The sequence below is a fragment of the Daphnia pulicaria genome, chromosome 11, assembly GCF_021234035.1.
Source record: "Daphnia pulicaria isolate SC F1-1A chromosome 11, SC_F0-13Bv2, whole genome shotgun sequence".
Lineage (NCBI taxonomy): Eukaryota > Metazoa > Arthropoda > Branchiopoda > Diplostraca > Daphniidae > Daphnia > Daphnia pulicaria.
Genome location: NC_060923.1, coordinates 1,123,621 through 1,146,645, shown reverse-complemented (window position 1 = coordinate 1,146,645; position 23,025 = coordinate 1,123,621). Strand labels below are relative to the sequence as shown.

Here is a 23,025-nt window from a genome sequence, read left to right as displayed (position 1 = left end):
GATGGCAGCACAAATCATTGTAATTAGCTTAAATTGCGGTTTTGCCTTTTGGTTTTCGGAGGCAAGAGGTTTGGTTTTCAAAGATGATTTAGTTCACCGAAATATCGTCAATTCCATTGTAATTAGGCCACTGTTAACGATTTTTTTTCCATATCTGTTCAATCAGTGTATTAATGTCTGATTCTAGTCAGTCTGTAGAAATTCAATTCTTGCCAAGAGCCATGTGCTCAGAATGTAAATGCCTTTTTTGAATTACATCACTTGTTTTAATGTTTTTCAGAATCCCAAAGAATTCAGATTCATTAAAAAATGTTAAAACTGCTTATTTCTAATCATCATTGAAAAGTAGATGTTGACAACAATTTCCACAAAAAAAAAAACATTTGGTAACTAACAAATGTTATTCTCACAAATAGGCCTACTCAGTTTATTAATTTTTTCCCTCCACCCCCTACTAGTGTTTCCTCTATCTAAAAGAAATCTGGCTTTGAAGCTTATGAAAATGAACCAAAAAAGTATAAGAAAGCTTTTTTGGCTGACGAGTAACCTGAAAAGTCATAACATCACTTAATTGGAGATAAATGTATTGAATGCTGCTGAAGCATGCTTTTCAATGCACACAATTCATTGAACAAATAACAGGTTTATCTCATTTTTATTTGAAATTCTATTGTTGTAACATTTAACTTTCTTTTAACATTCTTCATATGTGTGAAAAAGAAGATTCTTTAGGCCTTCAAACAGATGTGTTTTTTAAAGATTAATAACATATCCAAGTTGTAGGCCCTTATGAATTCTTGTTTTTTACATGTATGCGTGCATCTGTTTGTTTATAACATTCCGTAAACGATTGCTACGATATCCAAATGTAACGATGTAATTATCCCGTTTAAAGAGTAAGTTGAAAAAATGTTTCATGAGACAGACCTTATGCAGACTCTGATGCCCACAGGAGAGATCTGATAAAAAATGTGTAGCTATATACCCAGCAGTGTTCTGCAGATGTTTTTACTTTACATGAAATGTGTGAGACGAAACGTTGAATGAAACTGAGTTTTCGCACTGCGTAGGCTTATTCAAAGGGTACTAGGAGGCCACCCACATCATACCGGAATCTGATACGCCCGACTATTTCCCTCAACTGATAGCACGTTTTTTTCCCAGATCCCCTATCATCTACCCAACCATCTTCTTCAGTCGAGAACATCGAAGGAAGCCGGCCAATCCGCATTTAGTCTTATCACGAGGTCAAATGTCATTTTCTAAACTGATAAAGGGATAGCTTTGCTCTTTTTTGGGGACGAGCTTTAGTATCTTTCGAGCCACTACCGCATACTCGCGTACAGCTGCAAGACTGAACTATTCTGCTTTCCGATTAATGTTTTAACAAGCTGTTTTTTTAACGCTTGAAACATTTGATTCTTACAATTCACCTTACTTTGTGTCCTGTACGCTCCTTTAAGTGTCGTTTAAAAAGGAATTAAGCTTAATCACTGGCGTGTCATAGCAACAGTTATGCGAGTATTGTGATCGAAAAATGAAACTTTTCAGCTTTTTTTCGTATGTGCTAGGAATCATTTTCTTTGTTTGCCACGTCAACGGTAAGCAAAAAATCACCTTATCATTTTGCAGTTTCTCATGTCTAAAACATTTTTAAATTTTTTCCGTGTTCAGCTGTCCCTCCCGGAAGCAGACTAGCCTCGTGCTCCAAATCAGAATGCCCTAGTAAGTTAGTGCGCAAAGTGTGACTCAGCATTTTTGTTAGTCACTATCTCAATTCATGTCGTAATTATTTGCATTCTTATATTCGATTCGATTTTAGAATCTTTAAAATTCCGCTACAGTCCCGGAAAAAGTTACTCTTACCGCTATGAAGTTAACGTGGCCTCGTCTGTGGATGGTGTTAGCGAGTCTAAGGAGTCCCGGATTCATTTGACGGCTAAAGTTCACTTTGATGTCCATACCCCTTGTGACTGGACCTTGAGAGTATGTTTTCTTTTTTGCTTATCGTTGAATCAGCTAGTTAGCTGTTAGCTTTTAAAAAAATCGCTCGGCACTTCCTGGATGCTATTGCAGCAAAATAAGGAATATCCCCAGAGAAAATGACCTTTCCAATACAGCTTTATAATTCCTTTGTAGATTATGACAGATATAATTCATTGTTAAATGGATGCTGTCTAAATAATTTAAGGCCCAGAGGGTGGCATGATCTACTTTTTTTTAATTGTGTGTGTTTCTGTTTCGCTTACGAAAATGGAACATAAATATTTTGAAATCATTGAATGTTTGACGCAATAGGTTAGAGATGTGTCGCTGCAAGACTCGGAGTTGGCAGACGAGACGCGTAAATCGACCGTTCCCGGAGAAAAGGCTTTCAAGGAGGCGCTTGAGCTCTTTGATCTGTCTTTCACATTCCACGATGGTGGAGTGCCCAATATCTGCCCATCAGTTGACGAACCAGTATGGAGTGTCAATATCAAACGGGGCATTCTATCCTCCTTTCAAAATACCATGCCTCGCTTCGACTTGAATCACGAAAGTTTAGATGTAAGGAAATTATCATACATTTCTTTTCATTTTATATTATAGTACTAATATGATCAAACCTTTTGTATTATTTTTTCCAAATGCAGACAGATGTTATGGGAACCTGTAAAGTCGATTACGTGTTTGATGGTGCAGATGCAAACGCCATCAGAGTGTTGAAAACTCATGATTTCTCTTCCTGCACTAACCGTTATGGATTATCTGATGCGCTATCTAGCGTACCTTATCGATTCTTTGGGGCGGTGAGTAACATCTTGATTGCCATCAGCATTTAGCATGCACATCAATTTAACTATCTTAAAATTGGCAGGGTTTTGAATCTATTCCGCTGACGAATTCGACCAGTTGGTGCGAGCAGACAATCGCTTCTCATCGAATTACTCAATACAGATGCGAAGAAAAGCATCTCGTTCGCCCATTTTCTAATGAGGGATCTGGCGCCTCTACCAAAGTCAAACAGTCAATGGAATTTATTGACCAATTTCCAATTGATGAAATCGAAAACAGTGAATCGGTTGCTAATGAAATTAAACCTCGGAAGAGGTCTTCACTTCTTTTTCAACACTCAAGAACAAGCAGCAGCAGTGGTTCTGATTCGGCAATCACTTTGCCATTAACTTTGCAGAGCCTGTGCCAACATACCGAGGTACGTTTAAACAAAAATCATTCTCATCAAAGAGTTGTGACTAAAACATTTGTAAAATCTAGGAAGGAGTTGAAAGTGAGGCAGCCGCAGCTTTCGGTCGATTAGTAAAGTCTTTGAGAACTATGGATTATTTGGCGTTAAGCGAGCTAATGACCGAAGCAGATGCCATGTGTCGTGATGGCGAAGCTGCGTATGTTAATAAAATTAAAATAGTACAATCTCCTTTAAATAAAACTGAAACGACATTTTAAAAAAATTATTTGCAGTCGAAAACACTTGTTAAACGGATTGATTAGTGCGGCTACGAGTGATGCGATCGCAGCAATGAGAGACGAAGTCACCAAAGGAAAAGTGGACGAGGCTTTGATCGACCGGTGGATTACATCGCTTGCTTTTATCCCTAGGTACGTTGGGTTTTACAATGGAAATTTTAATGATTAATAATTGATGTTATTCCTCTTTTAGGCCCTCAGGCAAGCACTTGAATGCTGCTTTGCCGCTGTTAGATAATGCAGCCTTTTCTCGTCGAATCAGTTTAAGTATTGCGTCGATGGCGAAAAAAGTTTGCGCTACTGGTTGCGTCAGTGAAGTCTTTCTATTGGTCGGTAAACTCAGCAAGCAACTGGGAAATTCCTGTCAAACCAGATCAAGAGATGAGCGCGAGGAGGTACTGTTCATCAAATAATTTGTTGTTTACATGTAGATGCTAAAAGCGTGTTGTTTAGATCATACTTGCATTGAAATCTCTATCAAATATCGGAGTGGCCATTTCGGGAGATCATCTAAACACTGTCAAACAATGCTTTCAAGAAAAAGACAATCCCACTGAAGTCCGAATAACTGCGCTCAAAGCTTTCAGGTGGGTAATTCATTAAGGGCAGCTTTCGAACAGAAAATTTAAAACATTTCAATATAGTGACATTCCATGCCACATCCGAGGGAATGCCGCCATGGAAATTCTAGCTGAAAGCAGTGAGGATTCTGAGATCCGCATTGCTGCTTACTTAGGAGTGATGAAGTGTGTTGATTATAAAATCTTTTTAGCCATCAAGGATCTTTTGAATCGTGAAGAAGTCAATCAAGGTTTATAATATTTCATAGAAATTTACCACAATGTTTCTAAATCATTATTTTCAAATTTTAGTTGGCTCTTTCATCTGGACTCACTTGAACAACTTGGCTACCACCTCCCTGCCATCCAAGTTGGAAATTCAAGGTCTTATTCTTGATCAGAACATGGTTAAAAAATTTGACACGGATGCTAGGAAATTCTCTAGGAATTACGAGAAGTCGATTTTACTTGACCAGTACAACGCTGGTAGGGAAATGATGAAGTCAAATTTATAAAAGTTCACTCATAAATGTATGTTGAATGTTTTTATTTAGCCGCTAGCTTGGAAAGCAACATCGTTTTCTCTCCAAATTCTTACTTGCCTCGTTCGGCATCGCTTAACTTGACTGTTGATATTTTCGGCCAATCTGTTAATCTACTTGAGGCATGTTACAGATTTAAAAATAATTATCGTTTGCTTAAGCGGCTAAAATCTTTTCTTGTTTTTAGTTTGATGGGCGAATGGAGGGATTCGAACTTTATATCGAGTCACTTTTCGGACCAGGTGGTCTTTACCACCAGAAGGAAGTAGGATACATTTTGGAATCATTGCGCTCCAAAAGAAAAGTGACTCCATCTTCTCCTAACCAGCCAGATGCTGGAAAACTCAAAGTAATGGGCGAGCAATTCGATGCTGCCAGCCGCTTTACAGATGAACCAGAGGTAAGGAGAAGAGCGCAACGCATTCTGCGAGATTAAATTATTATAATAAATTATTATTATTGTTATTTTTAGATGTCAATGTCGATGAAGGTCTTCGGAAATGAAATAGGGTACGGACACTGGGAAGGTCGCAACGAGATTTTGGAACGCTTCCGAAAACTCAATCCTACTTCGAAACTTCACAATTTGATGAACGGCGAAGAAAATCAGTTTAGCTACGCGTCCCAGTACATCGATTCGACTCACACTATACCGTTAGGTGTCGGTTTGCCTCTCAACTTGGTGGCACAGGGTCAGGTGGTTGCTGAGATCCGCGGGAACATGCGGACGGATCTGAAATCAATTTTTTCAAGTGGCAAAGGAGAAGTCGTCTGGAAGGTCCATCCCAGCGCGGCAGTTATCTTCAACGGAGCGATGACTGTCGATGCTATTGCTGTAAAAAGTATGATTTATTGATTTCTTTAATTGATCGGCAGGTATAGTAAATTTGTTGGTCTGTTTTCAGCCGGAGTGACGTTGGAGACAACTCTTCACAGTTCAGTGAGCACTTCTGGTAAATTTTCGCTCGACGGACTGAGGTTATTCGACTTGCAAATAGATTTTCCACAAGAGAAAGCCGAGATTATTACGTTCAAGTGAGTTCAGTTGAAATTGCACCGATCGTTATTTACATCAATAATTTTTGTCATTACCATAAAGGAGTGATCTTACGCTTACCCATCGTAATGTTAAGACATCCCTGGATGGGATAGTCGACAACCGAGTGGAAATGTCAGATTGCACAGGTGGTCTCACCCAGCGTTATCTCGGCCTGCAGATTTGCTCCAAAGTGGGCTACCCGAACGCATCGGAACAGGAGAGCTTAGCATATTTCCCATTGACCGGACCCAGTCATTTGAGTATCGAATTGACCAAACTCGATCCAGCAATAACGTCTTATCGTTTCCTTCATAAAGTAGTAAATACCGAGGTATCCATATTTTCACTAGTCATCAATAAGCTTGTGGAAAATGTGCAGTCATGTTTATGTTGAATTTAGGCTATCAAATCGTGGACTTTGAGTTTCCACCCAGAAGGAGCAAAAGAGTCTAAGGAAGTTGGACTCAAAGCTGGAATTGAATATAAAGAATCTGATTCCGGCTTTCTTGAATTTAACTTAATGCTCCCTAGCAGAAATTACGAAACTAAAGGTAATTACTATTTTAGAACAACTGATTTTATTTTTACGAATAAATAAATGATTTCTTTAGGTACGTTCGTATGGAAGGAGGAGATGAAAAAAATTGAAGCGTCTTTAATGCGCGATACCAAAGAAAAGCTGCTAGTAGTGAAGGCTGGTCTGGATCGATCTGCTTGTTCCAAGCAATCTGCTGTGATTTGCTATCAGCCCACACTGACTTTGATCCTCAGCAACAAAAAATTAGTTAATCTTGATGGTAAACAACCTAAAGACTGGAAAGACTTGAGCTTTATCACCGAAATTTGTATTGATATAATAGGAAACATTAAATTGACGGAGAAACAAGGGAAGCGCAATTATGAACTGGGCCTCAATTCAACGATAGGCAGCTGGAGCACTGTTTCTAAAGGCTATTACTTAATGGATGAGAAATCGCATGTATCCAATTTCACCGTCGATTACACGTCTAATCCCAGAACCCGCCCAGAGAGGATTCAAATCGAAGTACAGGGATCTAATTTAATTGTAACTAATCGTCATCTAATCTTCTAAACTTCTGTAATCACCAGATCAAAATGAATAAAGAGTCCTCGCAAGGATTTCGGCAGTTGGATATACACCTGGGAGTGGAACCATCCGCATATCCGAATCGAAATTTCGTCGGTAACTGGAGATTGCAACGAGGACTGGGGCATTTCGAAAACGTGTTGATGATGAACATAGGGCCGATGCCTCGTGATAATCGCAATTCTTTAACGATTCACCAAGGATTCAGTTATTCTGTCGGCTTGAGTCAGAATTTGAAATTGAAAAGTCATTTCGAGATGACTCTGCCAGCCAAGGGGCTTAATGTCGGTTTGATTATCGGGCATGAACAGACCGATTACAAGACGGACTCGCTTTTTATTGGAAGATACGCACCTGGTAGCATTTTTAATTTTAGTATTTATTAAAACGTTACGTAAGTTTAAATTTTCTTATTTGTTTAGACAAGGAGCTCCAGTGTGGATTGCTGTTTGTGAAAACCCCAGGCGTATTGCTGAAAGCTAGTGGTGCTTTCAATTTAACTCTGCCATCACAACCGGTCATCAAATTGAATGCAAAAATCCAGGAGCAATCTAAAAATAATTACAGGGTATAATTCAATTGTTGCTTATAACTTATTGAATCCTTTAATGTTAAACAAATTATAAATTTTAGGTTGACGCTGACGGAATTTGGGGACAAGACACGGATTTCCAATTAAGCAGTATGTACGATAACCAAGTACAAAGTACGCACTCCATTCAACAACTGACTGTGGAAGTAACCGGTTCAACTATATATCCAACCGAATTCGTTTATACCTATAAAACTAATCACACTGCTTTAGAAGCTAAAGTGCAAGTATGTTTAAAATCAATTAACCAAAAATTGGAATTGACTTCATTTTTCCTTTGTCTAGTCGAGTTACGGCAAAGATGCGGTTTCGTTCTATGTCTTGCAAGAAAACCCAACCAAAGAAGAATCAAAGATCGCTACTAAAATTGGCTACTTAAACTATCTTCACACTGCTGATGCTTACTGGAAGGATCTTCCAGATGGCAAGAAAGGAACTCTGGACATTCACGTTGACAAGTATGAATATTTCGGCTATTGTAAAACTAACGGACTAAAAAACAAGGAAAATCATGGACGATACTTTTGTTTTAGGGTCATGGACGTTAGAAGTGTTTTTAGCACAGATGTAGCAACAAACGGACGCCGTGATGTGTCTTTGGACGTTCAGTGGGATCCCAATCGCAATCCTCAAAAGAAACTCATTATTAAAACCACATTCGAACCTTCTAATCTTAATCCTCGAGACTGGACAAGTGCCGTCATTCTCAGTTATCCTGGCTCATTTATCAGAGGAAATTTCGCCGCTCTTACCCAGAGTACATAATTTTATTATCAAATCAATGAGAAACATTAATAAAATCTTTTTATTCTTAATTTTTAGAAAACAACCGTTCCCTATCTGGCACTGTCGATTTAGGATCAAGGAAAACCATAAGCTTTCTAGCTGCTTCAGTCCGGACGGAAAGCGCATTGGTGAATGAGATAGTTCTAGAAACTCCTTTTGATGGATGGAAATCCAACAAGGCCCTTTTCAAGTAATAGAGAAAAACATGTCGATATCATGTAAAAATTTATCATTTAAAACTTTTTTTTTTTTCAACTCTTCAGGTCGGAGACTAATAATCTGCGTCATAAAACCCAGTTTACTTCAAAGTGGGGAACAAACAGCCATTTTGAAGTTGGTGTGGATGCTCGAATTGAGAAAAACTCGGTTTCAAAAAGCGCTGAAGTGACACTTGATTTGAAAAGTAGCTTCGACCAACTTGAAAACTTTAAAATCGCAGCCAAAGGTGAACTTTTGTCTAAAGTATTGGAGAATTCCGTCAAAATTCAGGTATTTATTCCTACATCCTTGTGCGTTTGAGTCGAACGTAAATCACGCGACTTTATTTTACAGTGGGGAAAGAATCAGGAAATAGTACTTGGTACGAATTTCGAGTGGAGTGTTGATGGTCAGTTTATGATAAAAAGTAATGCGAGTTTGACGACACCGTTTCCGCAGCTGAAGCAAGTTAGTATTGAGCTCCATCACAATACGGAATGGGACTCGGCCCAACTCTTCGAAACCAGAGGATCGTTGATTTTAAACGAACTCAAGTACACAGCCGTTGTCAAAGGTATAACCAAACCATCGAAAGGCTACGAATTCCTTAGTTTTCTATCTCATAATGTCTTACAGGAGAAAATCCCGGATCGCACAAGCGCTGGGAAGCGACAGCAATTTTGACGACCCCTAATCCCACTTATGCCGTGATTGGCTTGTCTTCTCAGTACACTGCTGACGATAAGAAACCTTCATTTGATTTACAAATCAACTGGCCCGAAAAAGCGGTTGGAATTCATGTTTCTGCAGACATTTTTAACGAAGGATATCATCGAGGGCGTTTTCATGTGAAAACTCCCTTTGAACAACTTCGAAACTTCTCCGTCGACGGATCTTTCACCCCACCTTCTGTCGATCCTTACGTAATAATAATTAAGACCGAATTAATGGTAGGCGCATGTAGACTTATTTAACAAATTGCTTATAGGTGTTCAAGCTTGACTTGGGAACCAGATGGAATGAAGTGGAATACGTAACATTTAATACAACTTTCGAAGCTGAGTCCGCAATCAACGGTGACATATCGGCTGACCTCAAAACGTCGATTCCCAAACATGAAAATTACGGAACCAGATTAAAGCTAAATGTTGATCTTTCTGAACTTCCGTCTGCCAGCACTGTGATCGTTGTTACTTATCCGTCGAATCGGGTAAGAGAGCTCTATTTATTAGCCCGTCCCAAAATAATTACACATGCATACATTTTTCTTTTAGATTGGATTTAGCCTCAACGGATCCATTGCCGAAATAGAGCATGGTTCCTCGACTGACATCATGGCTACTCTTGATATTTCCGACAGTCCGAAAATAACGATCAATATCACTCACGAGACCAAGGGTTTAATGGATTTCAAGACGACAACCAGTTTGTCAAAAGGCGAGCAGATCTATAGTCTAAACAGTTTAGTGACAACAACGGTGAGAGTCTATTGAAGTTTAGCGCAAGTAAAATTAATAACCATTCAAAATTCGGTGACAGGATGATGGACAATTCGTCGCTTCTTTGAACGTAGTGACGCCAATAGAACGACTGAGTGAATCAGAAATTCGAATTCGCTATCTCAAGAAGATTGTTGATGAAGCCAATATAGAACTGGCTTTCGAAGCAGGTGCCAAATGGAAAGGATTTAACCAAGAGAATACAGTATAAAAATCTTTACAATTTCATTAGATTTGTTGGGTGAAATTCATAATTTTTTAATTTGTTGCTTTTTAGTTATCCGGTCGTATCCATTACTTGAGCTCAGCGGAACAGTTAGAGGACTTTATGGAGAAAACCACTACCAACTTTGAGTTCAAGGTCGTCAGTCCGTTGGAAATCCTTCAGCGTCTGGTACTCAAGGCTAAACTTGTCAATGAAAACTCTGAGATGTTGCCAAAACTGGAGGCGGTGTACAATAATCATACCATGACAGTCGGAGGAAGCATTAACGTATAAAATACTTTGATTACTTAGACACGTTCAATATTTTTAAATGTATATGTTTTTGCGCTTGCAGTTTATCAGTGAAAATGCCAACATAGTGATAACCAGGAAAACTCCATATCAGCCGAAGGCGATGAGCATTCGGATGAATTCGACTTGGGCTCTGGAGGACGACAAGATTCTAGTCAGGGGAATAGTGTCAACAAATCTGCAAGGATTTAACCGCATTCCATGGAAAATGGATATCACCATTGTGGATTCTGAAGACGACGAAAACGTCTGGGAAAGACTGGTGACTGGTGAAGCACGCCTTAGCAACTCTCAGCTAATTTTATTGAACGCTGCTTGGCTTCCTGCCAAATTGACGGCCAACATAGCTACGCCTTTTTCATCGTTTAAGAATGTCAACTTGACCGTCGGCTACGAGCAGTCGGTCGATTCCTCAACTTCTATAACAGCTGAACTGTTTATCAACGAAAATCTTTCAGAACTGACGGGCACCTTTGATTGGCCGCAGGAGAATACGATACCAGTGTCGACCCAACTAACGCTCAAAACACCTTACGACTACGAACAGTTGACTATATCTTGGGAATCCGCCGATCCACGAGTAGCAGCTGAACTATTGGCTTCTTGGAACGAGAAAAGCCAGACGAACAGTTTACAAGTTCGTTACAACTTGGATTTATCCACTTTGGAGAAGATAGATATCGATTTGAAACTGACTCTCCATGCTGAACCACAAGAGGACGTGTGGGCATTCCGGTTTAATTCTGATACGTCCGAAAAATTCACTGGTTTGATGTCACTCACTACTCCGTTGGCGGACTTCAAAATGGCGGAAATATCGGCATCCAACACCGGCAAATCTTACACAGTTTTGGTGAATCTTGACACGAAGCCCGTCTCGGGTAAACTTCAAGCAAGCTTAGTCGAAGATAATAAAAGTGGCATATCCATTGATACAAGTGTAGAAGTCCTGCAGTTTTTCCAGTTTGCCTTCAAATTCGCCATTGATGGCAAGTACAGCGACGTAAGCCTCGATACTTCTGCCGTTTGGGATCCGATACTCGTTCAATGGGGAATTCAATCCAAATTCAAGCGCAGCGGATGGAGTAAATACTCATGGAATACGACATTGTCGTCTGATTCCGATCGAAAATGGCTACTCGACGTCGATGTGGATTTTAAAGATGTTTCCAGTTTTTACAACCACAAGATTCACTACGAGGCCGTTCACGACAAGACTTTGTACAGCACATACGGTTCTCTATCGATAGATGACGTCCACTACAAGGGGCAATTAGGAGTTGATTGGGGCGCTTCGTACCCGATCGAGTTGAAATTTCATAATAAGAAGATTGCCAAGCAGCTGGGAAATTCTGTCATTGAACTGATTACTCCGTGGTCGAAAGAACCGTCACTCGTCGTCGACGTCACTGTAGATGCTCGTAACCAGCCCGTCGAGTTTAAGGTCAACGCCGAAGTGGCAGACAGGATCGTGATAGTCGGCATGGACATCAAGTTTAATAGCTTCAGCTCCATGGGAGCCAAAACTAACAGTAAGTGTCATTTATCATAATAAAGTGACGTTCATATTTACATAAATATCTCAATATCTAATTTTATAGTAATAACAACTAAACCGTGGCTGCCGATGGCTTCTCTAACCTTCCATACCGACAGTGGTAGAGATCCGGTTAACCCTCGGTTTAACGGATCTTATGTGCTGGAATGGTCGGGTGGTTACATGCTAGGCATTAGCGTTTTCCGAGAGGAAACGGACAAAGTTTCCGTACTTCCAGAGAAAAACGTCAATGGTCTGGTTCAGGTAAATCTTTATAAAATAATCCATTTTTAAAAAGAACGTCTTTTTTTAGTAATCTTGGTCATTGCAGGTTAAGTCATCGTGGAACAAGGTACCAGAAGCAAGCATCCGCTACTCACGATTGTCTAGCCCAACTGTAACACAATCGGGAATCACAATTAGCCACAATTTCACTGAAAAGATCAAAGTTGCCTACAATTCCACCGACAAATCATCGGCCGGCCACGAATCGAAGGATGGCCGCTTAGAGTTCAGCGGAACATTGTTCTCTGGGGGATTTGCCTTTGGCCGTCATTTCAAGTACAGTGGAGGCCAAGACGGTGAAAATTTGCCGCGAAGTTTGCATCGCATTTTAGAGATTTATGAAATTGGAAGTCGAAACCAGTTTACTTTTCGTGCCGAGGTTTTAGAGAAAGAAACATTCACTGGTCAAGAACATGTTGTCAAGCTATCTTCTCCATATCGAACCATCGATTTCTCTACCCGTTATGATTTCCCCGACGGAGTTTTCCGACACGGCACTGAATTCCGCTGGAGGCCGGACGCCAAAATTGCCTACGACATTGAAATTGAAAACAAGACCACGGCAGCAGCAAATGATTACGTCATGACGACTACGTTCATCACACCCGTACGCAGCCTGGGTCTTACTGGAACGATGCGCCATACAAAACGCAATATGCGAGCGGTTAGCGAAATTGTTTGGGATTTGAAGAGAAGAGAAAGTGTGGCAAAGGTTACCGTTACGTGGGAAAATACCACCAAGACAAGGGACGTTGAAGCTAATCGCGTAAAAGTCGCCTTCTCTCAAGGTAAATATTTTATTGATTACGGAATAGATAGATAGTGGGGGAAAATGCTAAAAATTTTGCTTGTTTAGGAAATTTGCCGCAAGAATTGGCGATCCTTACCGAAGTCCATCGCAGTGCAAAGCATCCACTTACTATGCACACGGAAATCCAGTACTCCAACGAACCAAAGCGAAATCTTTTGATCGACACTGTAGTCACCTCTCGTAGTGGCAATTACCGGTGCGACATGAATATGACTCATCAAGCCACCAAGTTAGAACTTCGTCAGACACTGGAGTATGAGCGCACCGCCACCGGCCGTGCCCAGTTGACGCACTTTTTCTCTCACTCGAACACCGACTCGGAACTCATGGCCCTCGAGCACATACTCACATTTGATCAACAAGATAAAAAAATCATATTCACTGCATCGTCTCCAGCGATGACGCTAAGGCATGTCGGCCAGTTAACTCAGTCAGGCAATAATTCCCTCCTATCGTATGAAATTCAGCAAGACGATGGAATGCCGAGGACCGCCGAGTTCTCTTTTGGCAACCACATTCCTTACGCCCACTTTGTAGTTCAGTTTGATCCAGAAAATCAAAAGGTGAGAAACGAGTCCCAGTTGATTAATGAATTTATTTGCTCAATTTTCTTGTTATCGAATGTAGGGTCTCCATATGAAAGCCGGAATGCCGGATCGGCGTCAAGCGATTTTTGAGCTTTTCAACACGGAAGAACAGGAACGCATTCCGTTCATTGATTTTGCATTCCGATTGAATCACTCGCGTTTGGTAACATCCAAAACTCAATGGCCGACTGATTGGAAAAATCGTTTGTACCAAGGAGTGGGCCGGGTTCGAGGTTCCCTCGCTTCGACTGCTGATCAGTGGGTTTCAGCTTTCGTGCTGAGTTCCTTTTCCGAGACGGTCGGCTCCATTTTGACCATCGGAGATGATATCGCGATTGTGCTGGACACTGCATTGCTCAATTTTAGCGAAGAGATCGACAAGTTTCAGGAGGATGCTGCACTGATGAAACAGAACATCATCGATGGTTACAACTCTAACGCTTTCTTCGCCAAACTTGTTGTTGAAATGGGTGGAGCTATTTTTCAAGATATGCCGTTCGGCTCCTACGCTCAGAGTTTCGTCACGTTCATTGAGAAGACGGGCAATCGGATTTTAAAACCCTTCACCAACGAGGATGACAGCTTTAGTCGTTGGCTAGCCTATGTGGAACAATATTTCAGTGCATTATCAGAGACCGTAACAACTTGGATGGGAGAGCAGTGGAAATGGCCGACCGCAGGATCTTCTAAAGTTTTGGCAGAAATCAGCACAGTTTTCCGCAAAATCGCAGAAGAATACGATCGCGTAATGTTTAATATTATTGTTACTGATTAATTTGTATTTAATTCGGGTTTTATTTTCGACGCTAGTTCGTCAAACATTTTCAGAAGAGCTTCTGGGAGTCGATGCCTGACATTGCAGTACCGCTGCGTACTTTATTAAAGAACTCTTGGAATGACGTCTATCAATTTATCCGCCCTCTTGTTTTACGCGGGTTTGTTACCGTTGAAGCAGCAGCATGGAATGTGATGAAAGAAGTCTTAGGTAAACTAATTTGAAGAACGCTTTAACGAACATTTTTACAAACTTTTTTTCCGCTTCTCTTTGGTTACAGATTACTTTTACAAGCATCGAGAAGCTATTGTCGGGTCAACCTACTTTCAAAAGCTTTCGCTTTTACTGGACGACCTCAAGCAGTTTTATTTAGACATGCAGAGCACTGACTGGCCATCCAGAGTACGAAAATACGTGATTCGTGCAGGTCAATTTCTCCAACAAAAATACCTGGACCTGGATGACTATCTTTCTTGGATTGTTCAAATCAAATCGGAGATTGCCGTGATTTATCAAGGATTCTTGATGGAAAATCCTGAACTACAGAAGGGAGCGGAAAACTGGCAGAAATTCGTCGCTTTTATTCAATGGAGTTACAGCCATCTTGACATTAACCAAAAAATGTACGATCTGGTGGCATTGTTGCGCGAAAGAGGAGCAGAGTTATGGCGACAGACTGTCACAGATGCGCAAATGAAACACACTTTACAAAAAACCATGTTCCGTTTCAATCCGGAATTGGGATCAATTGAGCTGGAACAGAAATTGCCCTTCCCTTGGATTAGTCTGGATGAAACTCCACTTTTCCATGAACTGCCCGAGATTCAGAAAGTTCGTTCATTTTTGTCGCTGTTCAAGTCTTCCAACACCAGCACCATGGACCTGGTTTTCTCCTACTTACCTAGGCAACAACAACTGTCAAGTTTATTACCTCCGTTTAAGAGTATAACATGATTAAATAATTTTTTTTATCAATTCTAACTAACTATTTGAAATATTTCATATGTGCAGGTTCTGCTCACTTAGTGGGACTTCAGCACTATACAACGTTCGATGGCCAACACTTTGATTTTGTTGGACCTTGCACGTATCTCCTCGCCCGAGACTTTTTAACAAACAACTTTACACTAGCTGTGCAATATGTCAGCTCACGCGGAAAGCCTTACGCCTCAGTCCTTCAGCTGATCATTGATGATGTTCAGTGGGATTTAGATCTAGCCAACCGCACCGTACGCGCTAATGGAATCAGCCAAATGCTTCCGTCTTTTGGTTCCTCTACTAAACATGGCACTGCCGCTTTTTACGAAAATGGGAAATTTGTCATCGAATCATTTGCTAAAGGAATTCGACTGGAATGCATCGCAGCTTATGACTCCTGCACTTTTACATTATCTGGTAATTTAGGAAAAATGTGTTAGCGAAATGTGTGCTAAAAATGTGTCCATTTACAGGTTGGTACAACAACAAAGTCGCTGGACTACTGGGTACCATGGATAACGAGCCAACGACCGATCTTATTCGGCCGAATCGTGTCGTGGACTTGGATTTAACTTCTTTGGCTCGTTCCTGGGATGTCTCATCTAAAAAAGATTGCAAGACTGTTGACAATTTTGCTCGGAAAAGCGTTCCGTCGGACGATGGTCTGACTGAGATCTGCGCTAGCTTTTTCCAGAGCCAAAGGTTTGCATACAATGCTTAATCAATAAAATATTATTTCCCTCTGTTATTTAATCCTTTGTATATATAGGTCGACATTGAGAAAGTGCCTATCGGTGATTGACCCATCGCCTTACTTAAAAATGTGCCTGATCAAGACTCGCCCCAAAGGAAATGCCCAAGACGGTTGTCACGCCGCGGCTGCTTACGCTTCGGCTTGTGCTGCTAAAGGTGTGCTGCTCCGCATCCCCTCGCAATGCGTCCGGTAATACATACGGAGAAGTTAGACCTTTAGACGTTAGCTGACGTAATTTACTTGTTTTTATACAGGTGTCAGTTGGACAATGAGTTGCTTTCGGAAGGAGACGTGAAGAATATCAACGCGGATAAGCTCAATCGTCCATCATCTGATGTGGTTGTTCTACTTGATCTGAAGAAATGTAATGAGCCGGATGCCACGTCAGCCCGATTCTTGCCATCGCTAATCAACACTCTTGAGAAGGAACTGATTACCCAGAAAGTTACCAAAAACCGTTATTCCCTGGTCGTCTTTGGCGGTAAGCCGGATTAATATGATTAAGCGCTTCCACTTTCTTGAAAAATACAAATTTTATTAATATCAGGAAAAGCCCCATATGACAGTCCTAGAGTCCGTACTGTTAACGGCCAAGAGTTTGTTGCTGCTAAGGATACTGCTAATCTTTTCGAAAACCTTCCCTTTGGTACACAGATCATACAAACACACTTTATCATTTGAAATCTAATGTTTTAATTTAGGAAACGGGCCTGCTGGAATTATGGACGCATTGCGGTTGGCCTCTAAGCTCAACTTCAGGCCGGGAGTATCAAAGACTTTCATCCTTTTACCCTGCTCTAGCTGCGAATCTGATCGCGTAATTATATTGATACATATTTTAAAAGTGTATTTATTTTCTGATTTTGATTAAATCCCCTCTCCGTTTAGGCCCATGAAATAACTTCGCAGTCACTACTCGAACAAGATGTGACAATTCATGTTTTGACGAATGCGGAATTCCGTTTCATAAAGGCAAACGTAAGCCGGCAATTCCTCGGTAAATATACACCATTAAATCGGTTCATGTCAAGCAGCTTTATCCAAAACTGCTTTTCTTTTTCCCCAGGACTGGATGCTACAATGGGATTCACGTCAAAAGAGGTCAAAGGTCGATTGATCGGCGATGCAGATCTTCGTCGACAAGCTAGATTGTCACATTCTTTGCTAGGCATGTGTGCCCCTGTTGCCCTTGAGACCAACGGTAAAGACTCACCTTTTAAACTGTCTTGTAGACTAATTTTTATTTATTTTCCAATTTTAGGGACAATCTTCGCCGTGTCTCGCTTGCGCGAACAGCGCAAAAATTCCGGTGACAGCAAACGAGCTGTAAATGTCTGGGTGAAACGAGTGGCCATGACAACCCGCCCAGCTGATTGCCAAAGATGCACTTGCAATCTGAAGAATTATTTCGAATCGGTTCTAGACTGCCGTGTTTGCAAAAACAGAGAAACTCTTAATGTCGATACCGTAATTTGATTCTTAATCTTTTTTTGTATTTAACTGTGTAATTTGTAACGAGTGTTTTTTTTTAAATCTTTCAGTCCTTTCTTGTCGACGAGGCCACTCTACAAAATTTGAGCAGAAGTACTACCCGAAACCGCTCGAATGAAAAGTAGAAGTGTTAATTTTAAAGTTGAGAGTGAAGAGAAATAAAGCGAATAATTCGATTGCAAATATATAACAAGGGAATCTTAACAACGGAGCTTTTCCCAAATTTGCGGGTAAAGTGTATTGTATTGGCTCCTTTTTTGTCTTTAAATCACCTTTGAAAAGGTTATTCGGTGCACATTATGCCCGACATTATGCGACTGTTATGTCAAATGAAATAATATGGAATACAGAATGACCTTTTCCAAATAGATTAAAACACTTTGAGAAAATCTAAAACAAGCAAAAGAAATTTGATTAAAAATTTCGAAAACGACTCACTAGAACGCAGTGATGCAACTAAAATAAATAATAATTCGAATATCAAAATCCGGTGTCCACAGAAAAGATACAATCAGATTCAATTTTAAAAAGGGATAGCGAAATGAACGAGTTAACCTCTATAATGACGTCGTAAATAAATTACTTCGATGGGATTTAACTTTCTATTAAGGTATATATAAGATTACTCTATAAAATTGATAGTTTGACAAGACATTGCATTGCATGGAGAATTGGAGAATCTACTATAGAAGTATAGAAGTATAGTAATTGGTTTCTCCTCTTACTAGACTGACATTACGTCTAACCAAAATTGGTTCCGAAAAGTAGTAGTATCGTATGAGAATGTTACACGACCTAAAATTAAATGATGATCATACGAAAAGCTAGTTGCTGCCTTTATTTATATAGTCAGGGTCGTATGAAGCCGAAAGAGAGGGAGATCAAAATTTAAACAAATAAAAAGAGAGAAAAAAAAAACAGTGAATTTGTTGAAGGTCACCGGAAACATTACGTAAAAGTGTCAGACAGTGGTGTAGAGGGTAGGGTGAGAATGGCAGATCTCATTATCAAGTAGTTTCAATAGCCGCAAGGCTTAAGAGGTGAATCAGGCTGAGAAAAAATCGTATAAAAGGAGAGAGAAAAGGCGGTAGACGTCAGTCGAGTGAGCAACTCCGACACGGCAACAACTGCAGCGAATTATTTGTCATCAACTGTATTCTCCATCGTATTACCAGTTCGCAATCATGGGTAAATAGTTATTTTTTTATATCGAGTCGTGAATCAATTGTATCTTGTATTTAGTTGTTAATTTTCCAGTTCTAATTTAAAATGTATGGTTTAATTTATAAATTGTTTAGTTAATTATGGTGTCATGCTGCTGTTGGGTGTTGTATCGTTGATGGCTGGGTCGACCACGGGTGTACCGATGTCTCCTGGGTACGGTGGATATTCTTACCAAACCACAACGGCGAAGGAATACTACCCCACGCCGCCGCCCTACTACACAACAACAACATACGCTACACCGACCTACTACACCGAGACCCCCAAGTACTACACCACCAAGGAACCTGAGTATTACACCACAACTTACGCTGCCCCTAGCTACTACACCGAAGCGCCAAAGTATTACTCTGCCCCGAGCTACACCACGAAAGCGCCCGAGTACTACACGACTACGTATGCTGCCCCAGCTTACTACACCGAGCCTCCCAAGTACTACACCACCAAGGAACCAGAATATTACACTACTACCTACGCTGCCCCATCTTACTACACTGAGGCTACCACGTATTACGCTGCTCCTAGCTACTACACCGAAGCGCCCAAGTACTACTCTGCTCCGAGCTACACAACCACAACTGAGGCTGCCAAGTATTACGTAGCCCCAACTTACTACACAGCGGCCGCCCCTTCGTACTACGTTGAACCAAAATATTACACCGAGGCTCCTGTGTACACAACAACTTATGCCGCTCCGAGCTACTACACCGAAGCGTCACAATATTATACCACGAAGGCATCAGAATACTATACCACAACTTACGCTGCCCCAGTCTACTATACGGAAGCCCCTAAGTATTACTCAACCCCAAACTACTACACCGAAGCGCCAGTTTACTACACCACCAAGACCGCAGAGTATTACACAACTACCTATGCTGCTCCAACTTATTACACCGAGGCTCCTAAATATTATTCAGCACCAGCGTACTACACCGAGGCACCAGTCTACTACACTACCAAGGCCCCTGAGTACTATACTACAACTTATGCTGCTCCGACCTACTACACCACTAAGGCTCCCGAGTACTACACCACAACCTACGCTGCTCCGACGTACTACACCACCAAGGCACCCGAGTATTACACCACTACCTACGCTGCCCCGACTTACTACACTGAGGCTCCAAAGTATTACTCGGCTCCGAGCTACCAAACTGAGGCGCCGAAATACTACACTACAACATACTACACTACAACATACTACACTGAAGCCCCAAAGAAGTATTATTAACCGTAGCAGCCTTGTTTTAATTCACGCGGTGATGCAGTTTTCAATTTTATTCGCATGTTCATATTCGTTACAAAATTTCTCTGAATTATCTGCCTTGTCTATCCATTCACTAGTCATTCGGTATGGATTGGTCCTCTTTCAGATTTTTCAAAAATAAATTATTTATGTGGTTACTTCTTGTATTGATCAGTTTCGGTAAATGTTCAAGGTATCGTAATAGCTAGTCGTGTGAAATGGTAATTGATAGGATGGGCTGATTGAACATTAGCACCGACGATTTTACAATCCTTTTTGAGCAATTTGGCTATCTCTAGTTTCCGCTCTTCTCAGAAACAGTTGGTTGTGGCGTTCTATGGACTGTTCGATAAACTAATGGTCTTTAATATTTGTATCATGTCTGTTTAGAGAAAAAAAGAAAGAATTTCTGAAATGAAGAGAAAATGCGCTGTATTATCATTGGAGAACACTTGGTACAACAGTAAGATAGTGTCTGGATTTCATGGAATAGTCAAGTGTTTGTTTTATATTTTTTTACTCATAGAGAAACAAATAAGTTATATTGTAGAATTATGTGTTATTTACCCACCTCCAACCACAATTCCACCACAGTTTAACATAAGAAATACAATATATAATACAACATACACATACAATAATAGTTAACCTGTTGGCTGCCATGCCATACAACCCGTAGCTGGCTGTTTTTCTACTACTCTACGCGCCATGTCCTAAGGATCCATTGAAGGTGGGACTTATTGGAGTTCTACACTTCTACTGTCGGATAATTTAAATAATTTTTAAAAAATTTTTTTAATGCGACAGTAGAACTCCAAAGACAGTAGAACTCCAATAATTTGAGCTCTGACTCTGACTGTGTAACCAACTTAGGATTCAAAACTCATTACCAGATGTCACTAGTGTTGCCCATGTTGTTCTTACATCGTGAAACGAGGCGAAAAGGGTGAAACAAATTGCAGCTAATTTATACTTATATTCCTGTGATTTCAAATAATACCAAATTGAACTTCGTAACTTATGTAGATTTATCTTGACATAGCTTCCTTATTTTTATACTGAACCAACTACTTATTTCTTCAAATTCTAGATGCATACTGTCAGTCATTCCAACAAGTTGACTAGTAGCGCTCAGTCACTTTCCATCAGATTAGACCCTCATGTTGTCAAAAGCCAAAAACTCATGTTTGAAGTGGAATACAAATGTGCCGAGATAAGGTATTTCCCCAGTACTGCTACCAGACCATTACAATTCAGATTTTCATATAACATTGGTATTCTTGAACCATAGGATCTTTTCTGAATCTCGCAGTTTTGGTGGCGTACCCTGTAACAACATGTTTTTTGTTATGGCTGTTTCTACTTCTGTTTAGAAGGCAACCCAACTGAAGGATAGGTAGAGTTTTATTTCTCATAGGTAAATTTGTGTAAATTTGTAGATAATGTAGAGAATTTCCTCGTCCCATTCCCACTTAGAGTTTTAGAGACATGAAGAGTGTGAAGTGAACAACCTGCTGGGATGTGTATGCACATGTACCAGATCTGCTTGATGAAAGTCAAATACCTTACTAAATTCATCACCCATATGATAAAGGTAAGCAACAATTCCACCCATCATCTCGCTACTGCAATACTTCATGACACTTTCTTTAGCATCAGGGAATTAATCTCATCATGTGGAGTAATGCTGTTGGTTGCTGTGAATTCCATTTTTACGGTGTTCTATCATGAACATTTCAGTGTGTTTCTTAGATAAGGTAAAGATTGATATGCTTTATTCATTGTTATATTTTCATTAATGTAAAACATTTGTTTTTACAGAGCACGCAGCTTCTTTATGGAATCGTGCTGTCCTGGCACGGAGATTCTTGTGCAAATGCTGACCTTTGTCCATGACGGAAGAGGGACTTCCACCAACATGATCTTCGCGACGCACGCTCATCTAGCTTCACTGCTTCTAAACACAATTTGTTTTACTTCACTGGTGACTTGGCGAGTTTCTGGACCACTTCATGATCGCTTCCGTCCGCTGTGACACACCTGCAATCACTCACCACGGGATTATGGCCAGGTACCGGACAATTGACTTATTTTCGTAGATGATCTTCTAGTTATCTATTTGCGTAAAACTCTCTGTCTGTGTAATAATTCCAAAATTAGGCCCTTCTTACGCGTAAAAGAAGTGTTAGTGTGTTACTTGGACGTTTCTTTTTGCTAACGCTAGATGGCTTTTCGATAATTTTCAGCTGTCAAAACAGTCAGTTTCAGTTACTTTGCAAATCTCGTTAAACATTTATCGGCAGCTGTTGTGTGAAAATTTTTTAGTGGAAACTGACGATAACTATTCCTCCAACAAAGCTCACTTGTTAGATTTTTAATAATGAGTTTTTTTTTTCTACTTCCGGTTTGCTCATTTCAGTCTGTAGACAAGTAAATATTCATTTGAGGAGCAAAAGAACCACATATTCGTGATCCTCGTCGAATTTCTGGTAAAGTTCATGTAATTTTTTTTACGTATTCGTACTTCCGGTTTCGAAAATTTTCCTGAACTAGTTCAGGAAAATTCTCGATTTTGGCCAAATTTTGGATTTCGTTTAAATCACACCTATTCGACCCCAAATTTCATGGAGATCACGAATATGTGGTTTAATTTGATGACAGCTCAATGGTTGAGGAGCGGTGGTTACTTCCGGTATACTTTCGGAAAATTTTCAAAAAACTAGCAAGTGAGCTTTGTTTAGTTAACAGTTCTCAATGTTGCAAGCTTGATTTTCAGTTAAAAAAATTGCATTTTTAAATCTTTGAGCTAAAAAACCAGATCAATATGCCTATATGTATTATGTAACTTTTAATGGCATGTCACTTAATAAGAATTGTTTTGTCTTTATTCAGGTAATGCAAAGGAGACGTCGAGAAGATGGATTTTCTCATCTTTAACAGTCATCACCGGTCTCCGTCGGATGTTGCCCCTGCTCCTGGTGAGAACGAAACTCGGTGGAATCGCGACCGACACCGAGACTCGTCATCA

The 23,025-nt window shown here is 40.3% G+C and overlaps 1 protein-coding gene and 2 long non-coding RNA genes across 5 annotated transcripts; 2 read left to right on the top strand and 1 right to left on the bottom strand.

Moving 5' to 3' along the window:
- Positions 1-37: 37 nt before the first annotated feature.
- On the top strand, positions 38-17,891 carry LOC124315088. Of its 3 annotated transcripts, XM_046780457.1 has the most exons (51): positions 38-118; positions 281-386; positions 1,675-1,725; positions 1,823-1,986; positions 2,299-2,547; positions 2,634-2,789; positions 2,858-3,193; positions 3,256-3,383; positions 3,460-3,597; positions 3,659-3,860; positions 3,919-4,052; positions 4,110-4,276; positions 4,338-4,511; positions 4,580-4,689; positions 4,755-4,967; positions 5,040-5,409; positions 5,473-5,602; positions 5,667-5,937; positions 6,007-6,157; positions 6,218-6,403; positions 6,467-6,651; positions 6,717-7,071; positions 7,137-7,282; positions 7,348-7,533; positions 7,592-7,764; positions 7,840-8,063; positions 8,129-8,282; positions 8,356-8,581; positions 8,645-8,864; positions 8,927-9,213; positions 9,279-9,500; positions 9,565-9,768; positions 9,830-9,994; positions 10,067-10,282; positions 10,350-11,838; positions 11,908-12,107; positions 12,175-12,916; positions 12,985-13,502; positions 13,567-14,271; positions 14,337-14,511; positions 14,582-15,244; positions 15,313-15,696; positions 15,753-15,981; positions 16,049-16,222; positions 16,288-16,514; positions 16,581-16,679; positions 16,735-16,850; positions 16,922-17,030; positions 17,100-17,234; positions 17,295-17,500; positions 17,575-17,891. In XM_046780457.1, exons 2-51 carry the CDS (start codon positions 350-352, stop codon positions 17,647-17,649), a joined length of 12,576 nt encoding a protein of 4,191 aa, XP_046636413.1. In that variant the 5' UTR covers positions 38-118; positions 281-349; the 3' UTR covers positions 17,650-17,891. The 3 variants fall into 3 exon arrangements, with proteins under 3 accessions (XP_046636413.1, XP_046636412.1, XP_046636414.1); XM_046780456.1 differs by lacking the exons at positions 38-118; positions 281-386 and adding an exon at positions 1,307-1,601; XM_046780458.1 differs by lacking the exons at positions 38-118; positions 281-386; positions 1,675-1,725; ... (5 more) ...; positions 3,460-3,597; positions 3,659-3,860 and having other exon boundaries at positions 3,968-4,051.
- On the bottom strand, positions 458-1,152 carry LOC124315807. Its single transcript, XR_006911702.1, has 2 exons — positions 928-1,152; positions 458-853 (listed from the first exon to the last, which is right to left on the bottom strand). It is a non-coding gene; the product is annotated as an uncharacterized LOC124315807 (long non-coding RNA).
- Positions 17,892-20,892: 3,001 nt separating the features above from the next.
- LOC124315782 lies at positions 20,893-21,998 on the top strand. Its single transcript, XR_006911670.1, has 6 exons — positions 20,893-21,019; positions 21,088-21,215; positions 21,289-21,393; positions 21,474-21,591; positions 21,651-21,754; positions 21,819-21,998. It is a non-coding gene; the product is annotated as an uncharacterized LOC124315782 (long non-coding RNA).
- Positions 21,999-23,025: the final 1,027 nt, after the last annotated feature.

What these genes read in the sequence shown, in the direction of transcription:
- LOC124315088 (XM_046780456.1), top strand. Translation starts at nt 1,538, where the DNA reads ATGAAACTTTTCAGCTTTTTTTCGTATGTGCTAGGAATCATTTTCTTT. An exon ending in GTACACAGCCGTTGTCAAAG is followed by an intron (nt 8,865 to 8,926) that starts GTATAACCAAAC and finishes AATGTCTTACAG; the next exon opens with GAGAAAATCCCGGATCGCAC. An exon ending in TGTGATGAAAGAAGTCTTAG is followed by an intron (nt 14,512 to 14,581) that starts GTAAACTAATTT and finishes CTTTGGTTACAG; the next exon opens with ATTACTTTTACAAGCATCGA.